Here is a 10150-nt window from a genome sequence, read left to right as displayed (position 1 = left end):
TTATGCGAATAATTAGTTCTAATATTATTAATTCATATTCGCATATATTTTGTTTATAATAAATTACTAACGCCATCTTAAGCTTGAACATTAACTTTCACTACTTCAAAGAATTTATGTGAGGTGTCTCACAGTTTTGCTGTGCGATCGATAATAAAAATATTATTTAAATCATATTAAAATCAATAATTATTTCATAAGAATCAATTATTGTAATGATATGTAAAAACATTCTAATGAATCACAAACTTTATCCGATTTTTTTTTGCTGTGTCGTTTAGCAAAACTTGTTAAGTTATTCAGATTCTTCAGAGATTTATAATATTAGAAATACGCAGGTTATTTATATATTAAATCTTGAATTTTTATTAAAAGTTTTTTAAGCTGTAGTGTGAAATTTGGAATACTTATATTATATGTTTCGGAACTATCACCATACAAATTCAGAAAATTTTAGAGCACTTCATTATCACTATCTCTATTAGTTCAACACAATATTACAAATGCATAACATAAATTATTATTTAAGCAGTAACTAACAAAATTCAATACACATGTAATTAGTTACGATATAAACAAATAATACATGTTTGTTTACTAATTCACACTTGTGAAAGTTGTTGAATAATTCCAAGTCAAGATTGCAAATAACTTTGTAATTTTTCGATCCGCAATAGAATCAATCTCTTATTCGAATTGAAGAATTAATGCATATTTTCACAAACCGTAAATAACAGAAAAATGATTAAAAACTATCTAGAAGACCATAAGCTTTAACTATATACATTGAAACCGGAATTTTTGCATGAATTAAATGAAATAGAAAGCCTATATCATCGACACACATAGTCGTATTTAGAAAACTGCAATAATTACTTTTGAATCGTTTACGACTTTGACATTAAGAGTAAAATAAAAATATTTTGATATTGTTTTTAGAATTCATTATTTCGAAGTGTACGCATTATACAATCCTAAGGTTTCAATCACAAATTAAAAAAAACCGAAACACAGTTCCAACTACCAATATTACCATTTCTGAAACAGGAATGGCAGTTAAGGGCTATTTTCTCTTGGAAACATATTGCTATCTATATTCTATATTTCCTAATAAAAACCTGTGTTACTGCTGCTTGTCATCAGGCAGGAAAGTATCGAACCTGGAACTTCTGATTCAAATTTCATAGCCCTAATCACTAATTCACGTGTAAGCTTTTTATATAGAAAAGTGCAAAGATGAACAATTATTTTTGTGAGTAGAACAATTATTCCAAAAGATTATGGATTAGGAAATAGCTAGAGGATACTATTACTTCTGATTTACTCCAGGAACATTTCCTTTACTACAAGGATCAACACGTTTCCCTAAACTTGACAAATAGCCATAGGAATAAATATCGAAGATAGACCAAGGTGCAAAGTAAGGAAAACGAAAGTGCACGAAGCCAAACAGAGTACAATCAGCTAGTGAAAGTAATAAGTACGCTAAATTATTCTCAGTGCGTTCGTTACGACGGCTTTATCAATTAGTTGAGGAGAAGAGTTATCATAACAAGCCTCTTCAATGTACTAATTCACTATTTCAGCTGGACTTGCATAATAAAATGAAATTAACTTAATTTCGTGTATCTCATTAGCTATTTTGGAAGATATGTTAATAGATGACCGTTTCCTTCAGTTTATCGTCCGGTCTATGTAAATTGTAAACGCCACTTATTTAAACCTGTGTGATCGATCTTGTTCTATGTCTTATTTATGACATCGAGTCCGCGAATCAGCGAAAGTGACCGGCCGCTCGCCCGCAAATGAAAGTGTATACATGATACATGCGAGTGTGCAGGTACAGAATCGTAGAGAGAAGAAGTGAGGAAGAGAGCGATCACGCGAGCGTTCAAACCAGAAACAGAAACATAATGACGACGCGGACTCGCCGTCAGTCGACGACCGAACGCAGCAGCGCCTGCAGAAGATTAATAGGTTACACCAATTCAGATTATTTACCAGCGGTTTGGATCACAACAACAGCGCATCAATAAATTAAAAAAAAGTTCAATCCCCATTGTTAGTTCATATTTTGTGATAATTAAGTGTTGTGAATTAAATGCAAATTTAAAATTGTATCAGTTATTATGGATTACCATCATAAGTATTACGCTGCATCAATGATGTGAGTAATGTGATTGATACTACTTTTATATTTTAGAACTTGTCATCCTGAATTGAATTTATTCTATATTTTTTAATACTTTTATGCTATCTGTCCTTTGATGTATTAGAGACATTTGAGATATTAGAGATAGTTATTCAGACTTGAAAACACTATGGTCAAAACACACCAATATATGTAACTCTACAGGGTATAAAATCAAAATTTATTGAAATAAATTCTAATCCTACAACAATCCATGATTTGAAAATGGATTTAAGAAACTATATTGTAGGTAATTTTTTGAATTGATAACGAATTCAAAAATTAAACTTTTAATAGCTAAATAAAGAACAACAAATGTATACTATGAATGTTCACTCACAAAAAAAAACGTAAAATATATTGCGTATTGCGAAGATTATTTTTGAAGCATTTAATGAATAATTCATATAGAGATAATTTCTATTTGCCTTTCCGCGTTTAACTTTCAGAAGCGCTTTCACAAATAATTATTATATTTTAATAAACTCAAATTCGTTCTAACATAAAACTTGAATATATTAAAACCACATGAGTAAAATAAATACATATGCTATTAAAAATACATAAAATGATTCAACACGATATAGAGTTAATTATTCGTGTAACAATACAGTATAAACTATTAAATATATAGATCTTTATGAATAAGTTTATGAAGTATAGAAATAATAAAGATTTTGTAGGAAAAAACCGTATTTAATGACTACGTTTCGACATGGCTTCAGCCTATTTCACATACGGTTCATTATGTTTGCTTACGATTGTACAATATGTGAAGTAACTTTCAAAACAATTATAAATCTCAAGAACGATATATAGTTCTAAAAATACATAATTAGACGAACAAATGACAATGATAATAGCGAATTCTGCAAAGTATAAAACAATTAATTTTTTTTTTAAATCAACGCCTATCTATTTCTTTTCAGATTATTCTGATTAACTGAGGCAAGCTAGAAATGGGACAGGAGAAGTCCGTTCCAGCACCAAAATACAACGAACGCTTTCCTGGACATCAATCACAAAACAACTCTGCTTCCGTCCAATACTCGCAAGTGATCAAGAGACCTGCATCATTCGCCAGCCATTCGCAAAACCAATTACCGACCCAACAGTGTCTGTCCTCCCGAAAACAAAAGAATACGTCTTCCATATTATCAAATCGGAAATCGACATCATCCATTGTCAGTTGTGCAACAGAGAGATCGACACAGACTAGCGCTTCATCGAGCTCAGAGAAATCGACTAAACAACAAACAAAATACCTCAACGAGCATCTATATATTAAATCTTATTTGGACATAGAAGAGGAGAAGACACGTAATAATAGGGTTTTGAGTGAGAAAAGCAGGTCCGGATTAAGAAATTACACACCGAAAATATTAACAGCATCTCCAGGAGGCGACGAAAAAGAGGTCGATGTATGGATATGACGAAAAAATCACGAATAAATGAAATAGTGCATAGGCATCTGGTGAAACAACTACTTGATCAAAAACTTAGTTAAATTAACAATAATATACCGTTTTATTGCTTTGTCTAATGAAGTTGGAGTGCATTACACATTAAAAATTCAACAAACCGATATTATGTTGTTGGATGTACGAACATCTGTGGATAACAGTTTATCGGCATTTTATCGTGGACATCGTAGCAGAAACAGAGAAAGAACATTCTTATATCTTAATTACAATAAGAAAGAATTACATAATCTCGAAGACAATACGGGAGATGTATAATTATAGAAAATATATTTGTTGAAAAACGATTGATGAAGCAAAAAATATTAACACACAATAAGAAGCGGAATATTTAATGCCAACGGTAAAATTTAATGTGTCGCGCTGATTTTAAAAAAACTTTTAGTAACGAACTGTTGTGATGATATATAGTGACAACTCCGGAATATATAAAGATAGTCAGTATTCTACGAGCTTGTGATTATTGTTAACGTTAAAACCGTTAAGGATTATAATAACGCATTCAGTGGTAAGTCTCATTTATTAAATCTTATTAAAATTCTATCCAAAATCCGCGATCATTCGCGAATGCATAACATTATTTACAACTCTTGAAAATATGCCCTCTATGTGTGTAATAATATTTATGCTCATTATAAAAAAGTAGAAAACAGTCAAATTTCAACTTTCATGTGCAGTTATTTGTATTTTAATGTCTGCATTCCAGATATATCGACCCTGAAACATTTCAAAACAATTTGTTCTAGACGTATTCATTGCTAAACCGTGTCGTAATTGATCTTTTGTTGTATTATACTGGAAAAGAATTTAATTCGTTTTGACGCCTGTTCTATAAATTTTTCAAGTGAAATAAAATGAAACCTCTACTAAAGTGCTTACTAAAAACTTTGCTAATATTTAATTATCTTATTGTTAGTTAACGCTAATTGTAAGTATATATATACAATTAGTTGTGGATGATCACGAAAGTCTAATAATTGTAAGATGGACTAACAGAATAGTACATAACCAGCAATAAATAGTTTTGATTGAAATGCAATTGTTTAGAAAGTGTTTAATTGCTAATTGTTTATTGCCTATTGTTAATTGTAAAAGTGTGTGATTCTATAATAATGGTGCTCAGCACAGTTTCGTATGCAATTTAAAAATAAAGCAATAAAAATTCAGTTTGGGAAAAAATGAAAGGTATTTCGAATGAATTCAAGAAAATGTAAATTCTGTGACACCAATTGTACTCAAAAATAATTAATTAGCAGATTATTTAATCTTGCACAAATTTAACAAACATGTTAGTTATATTCGACAATCAGTTTACATATTACACATTATTCAAAAACGAACACTCGCCTATATTCCCTACATAGAGTATTTTCTATATAAATCTAAATTTCATTGATATTTATAATTAAACCAATTTTAGGCCTATAATATTTTAGTATGTTCATTGAGACAGACAGGCTACAAAGTTTCATTAGAATCACCAAAACAATTTGTTTGATCGAAAGTTTGATCGAATAGCTTAGCCAAAAACTAATCAGCGTGATTATCTAACCATATCTTTCAAACAATTTTTAAATTTTCAAAACAGATTCAGAATTTTTTAGTGTTTGGATGTAACGTATTGAAATGTTTCAAGCTTATTTTCGTAAATATATTATAAAATAATTCGCATTTCGAAAAACAAATTAAAATATTATTTAATGATCAAATAGAAGATATGACGATTTAAATTTAATAAATGTCAGTTCGAAATGCATATCACTGCATTTTCACACCTAACACGCCGTCGATAGATGAAGAGTCATAAAATGCCTTCGAGAGAATGTCTTCGCAGTTTCATAGAAATTAGTGATCGCGCTTTCATAATTTTTCTTGTCGATCCATCTTTATGTCGAATGCGTTTTCATCCTTCTAAGAGTCATCAATTTGACGCTTTATGGAGTTGACAATGAAAGAACGACCTACATTTGTATCGGCTTTAACTTTCATGATAATTTTCGAAAACGAGAAGGAAACAAATCATTCCAAACATATAAAACGAGAGAAACACATTTATAAGTTGAGTGACTTCTAAGCTCAAAATCACGGGGAAACCAATCTCAAACGTCATTAACTCTCTCGATGCAATTTGAAATATGTAAATATATGCATCATATATAAACATATATCAACGTCGACAAAACTATCATCATATATATATATATATATATATATATATATATATATATGTGTGTGTGTGTATATCTCGATGTTATTTCAATACAAAAAATGATGTTGATCGATTTGGCTTTCACTAACTTGAAACTATTATTAATGGAAAATTTTGAATTTATATTCATTATAAAATATGTGTAAATACAATTAGTTAAACATTTTCCACATTTGATTTTTTTTACTTAAAATGTATAATTCATATTAATTATTTAAATGGTTTATATTGTAGAATAAATAAGAGCTAAACATGGCACCACCGTTTTTGGCAATGTTCAGTTCTCCTGTAACAACAATATTGGGTATTGTGCCGCTTTTTGCTATGGGTCTCACCTATTTCCGATATAATAGTGTGGATCCAGAATCTCATCCAATCGATGTTCAAAATGTAAGTATAATAAAATATTATATATATATATATATATATATATAAAGAATTATTTTACAGAATTAAAATTTAGATTTTTATATACAAATATATTACTTAATGAAGGCTGTATCAAAACACAACTAAATACAATTGGAATACGTATATGTTGATATTGTAAGGTATATAAAGAAATCGTTTAAATCTTTTTCATATATTATCCAGTTCCCTTTCCCGATTCATCGATTATTAATTATGTCAAAAAAAATCCTTTTCCTATAGAAGAATTCTCAGAGTTTGATTTCAGGCGACTTACCGCAATGAGTTGAAATATTATCGTAATATAAATTGAATCATTTTATCATGCGCATTTGATTCGAAAGAATGTTCGGTTTTATTAATTATTCATTTAATCGAATTTAAAAACCGTGGGACGTAAAACTGCCGTTAAGATAACCTATGAAGAGAAAACAGTGATGCAATCCCGTTATTATTTTTAAAAGAGTCTGGTTTGGAAAACTAATTAAATATTTCGAAAGATCAGACAAGCGTGGTTGATGTTATAATCGTGTTTACGCAATAACCATTAGATAAAGATAATGTACTGTAAAAAGTTACTTGAATGTGTACGGTTTACAAAAAAATACCGTACCGTTTTTATTCCAATAATGGAGAAAACTAAATTTAACGCTTGCATTAATATATTTAATTCGTACACGAGACAAAGTTAAGTATGAAATACTGTTTTACCAAATGGCAATGTTTATAGGTGCTGCCATACTACGACTTCGTAATTGTGGGTGGCGGTTCAGCGGGTGCCGTATTGGCGTCCAGGTTGTCGGAAATAGCAAACTGGACGGTGTTGCTGTTGGAAGCCGGCGGAGATGAAAACGAAATATCGGACGTGCCCGCTCTCGCCGGATACCTGCAGCTTTCCGATATGGATTGGCAGTACCAGACGATGCCGCCAGGAGATCGCGCCTACTGCCAGGCGATGGTAGGAGACAGGTGCAATTGGCCACGCGGTAAAGTATTAGGAGGTAAGCAATAATTTTAACTAATTCGTGCAATATCAACATCATAAACAATTCATTTTTACTTTAGTTAATTTTAAGAAGTATCAAAAAACATACGCTAACATCATCATAATCATTTATATTTTAATGAAGAAATTTTTACGCAGGTTCCAGCGTTTTAAATGCGATGGTATACGTGCGAGGAAATCGCAAAGATTACGATCTTTGGGAATCTCTAGGCAATCCGGGATGGTCATACGATAACGTGTTACACTACTTTTTAAAATCAGAAGATAATCGCAATCCTTATCTAGTGAAAACGAAATACCACTCCGCCGGTGGATATCTCACAGTACAAGAATCCCCATGGCATTCGCCTCTAGCTTTGGCTTTCCTCAAAGCCGGCGAAGAATTAGGATACGAAAATCGAGATATCAACGGCGAAGAGCAAACGGGCTTTATGATGGCTCAGGGAACAATCAGACGGGGAAGTCGATGCAGCACGGCCAAAGCTTTTCTGAGGCCGGTCAGGTTACGAAGCAATCTACATGTGGCCATGCACTCGCAAGCGATGCGAATATTGTTCGACGCAAACAAACGTGCTACCGGCGTCGAATTTATGCGGAATAAAAAACGTCAAGTCGTAAAAGCCCGACGTGAGGTTATTTTATCCGCAGGCGCCATCAACAGTCCACAGTTGCTCATGCTGTCGGGGGTGGGTCCGGCCGAGCATCTGCAGGAACATTCGATCGACGTTCTATCAGATTTAAAAGTCGGATATAACTTGCAAGATCATGTCGGATTAGGCGGACTGACGTTTGTAGTCGATGCGCCGATTACATTCAAAAAAGCTCGATTTCAAACCGTTCCTGTAGCTATGGAATATGTAGTGAACGAACGCGGACCAATGACCACATTAGGAGGAATAGAAGGTTTGGCATTCGTACACTCAAAATACAATAACAGAAGCGAAAACTGGCCTGACATTCAATTCCATTTCGCGCCCAGTTCTGTAAATTCAGACAGTGGAGAACAAATTAGAAAAATTTTGGGTTTAAGAGATAGGGTATACAATACTATGTACAAGCCATTGGTTAATTCGGAAACGTGGACCATTTTGCCTTTGCTGTTGCGACCAAAGAGCACCGGATGGGTCAGATTAAAAAGTCGTAATCCTCTACACTATCCTGCAATAGAACCAAATTATTTTGCGCATCGTGAAGATATTCTCACTCTCATTGAAGGAATAAGAATAGCGCATGCGGTATCAAACTCGAGTGCTTTTCAAAAATATGGATCGAGGCCGAATTCATTAGCTATGCCAGATTGCAAACAACATGAATTTGATAGCGATGCATATTGGGAATGCTGCTTAAGACAATTTACATTCACCATATATCATCCTACAAGCACATGCAAAATGGGACCGCCGGACGATCCTGATGCCGTTGTCGATCCGAGACTGAGGGTTTACGGAGTTTTAGGCTTAAGAGTTATAGATGCCAGTATTATGCCCACAATAGTCAGTGGCAATCCGAATGCCCCCACGATAATGATAGCGGAAAAAGGAGCCGATATGATAAAAGAAGATTGGCTACAAAGATGATAAATAAATCTTTGAGTGCTTGTCGGACACAAATCGAAAAATATTATTATTATAATAAAATAGTGATCTATAATGAATACAAACAATAATCTCTTTTTTTTTAAGAAAATCTATGGAATTTTGACCATATAAAATTCAATTCAAAGTTGACATCTTACTCTTCTATAGTTAATATATATTTTTATAATATTTTAAAATTTATACACAATAATACTATGCTTGATAATAATACAAAATCAAAATTTCATAAAAATCAAAATATTCAATATTTCCAATTGAATTTAACTTAAATTTAGTCAATGTAAATATGTATATATTTCCCAGTGAATCAACATGTAATTCCACGTGAATTTGTTTTTATTGTAATAAAAAAGATAAAAAAAAAGATGAACATATAAATTAAATATTAGGTTTGAAATGTTTACCCATATATATATATATATATATATATATATATATATATATATATATATATATATATATATATTTATATATATAATTTATTTAAATAATGTGATTAATTGCCTTCTTGTATTACTATCTATAAACTGTTTTCTTTATCTGTTTTCAAATACTATTTATTTTGGCAAATGTAAAACAGTAAATTATTAACTATTTTGATTATCTGACAACCAAATGTTAACCCCTCAACTTAAATGACGAGCAGAGCCCGCGTGCGATATTCGGGCCAGAAGTAAATATTACGCATTTCGGGCATGGGTCGGTATGGTGAACGCAAGTATTATAAAATATTTATTCATACAAAACTATAAAACACATAATTATTTTTATTTTTGTGATAAACCGTACACTATGAGGGAAAATAGTCACAACGCCGCGCCATCTTGAACAACTTTGGGCCGACATTTTCGAATCTAAATCGTAAGTTAAGGGGTTAAATATTAAAGTTATTTATGTATGTGTTTAGATTTCAGGTTTTGTTTATTTCAAAGTAGAACAATGTACAATAAGCAGCTACTAAATATGATTTTGACTTTGATTACTAATTATACATAATCTTTAGAAGAATCAAAAATAAATTGGATTGCTAGCTTATTTGTAACAAATCTAATAACATCACTAAATATTGAAAACTAAAAGTTTGCAGATAGTTTGAGAGAGAGTACTTATATAAAACAAAACATTATATTCAATAGAAAGCTTTTCTGCAACCGAGCACATAGAGTTAATGATGTTCAGACAGTACATCTGTAACAAAAAATAAATGTATATATATATACATATATATATATATATATATATATATATATATATATG

General features: G+C 31.5%; 1 protein-coding gene across 1 annotated transcript; it reads left to right on the top strand.

The window, feature by feature from the left end:
- Window positions 1-6154: 6154 nt before the first annotated feature.
- Window positions 6155-8872, top strand: LOC113370428 (glucose dehydrogenase [FAD, quinone]-like). Its single transcript, XM_026611093.1, has 3 exons — window positions 6155-6271; window positions 7020-7290; window positions 7434-8872. Exons 1-3 carry the CDS (start codon window positions 6155-6157, stop codon window positions 8870-8872), a joined length of 1827 nt encoding a protein of 608 aa, XP_026466878.1.
- The last annotated feature ends 1278 nt before the right edge of the window (window positions 8873-10150 follow it).

The sequence above is a fragment of the Ctenocephalides felis genome, unplaced genomic scaffold (genome assembly GCF_003426905.1).
Source record: "Ctenocephalides felis isolate EL2017-DRISC unplaced genomic scaffold, ASM342690v1 CF-g0.4_SCAFFOLD_01492, whole genome shotgun sequence".
NCBI classification, from domain to species: domain Eukaryota; kingdom Metazoa; phylum Arthropoda; class Insecta; order Siphonaptera; family Pulicidae; genus Ctenocephalides; species Ctenocephalides felis.
Note: the sequence above shows the minus strand (reverse complement) of the source record. Positions and strands in the feature narration are given on the sequence as shown.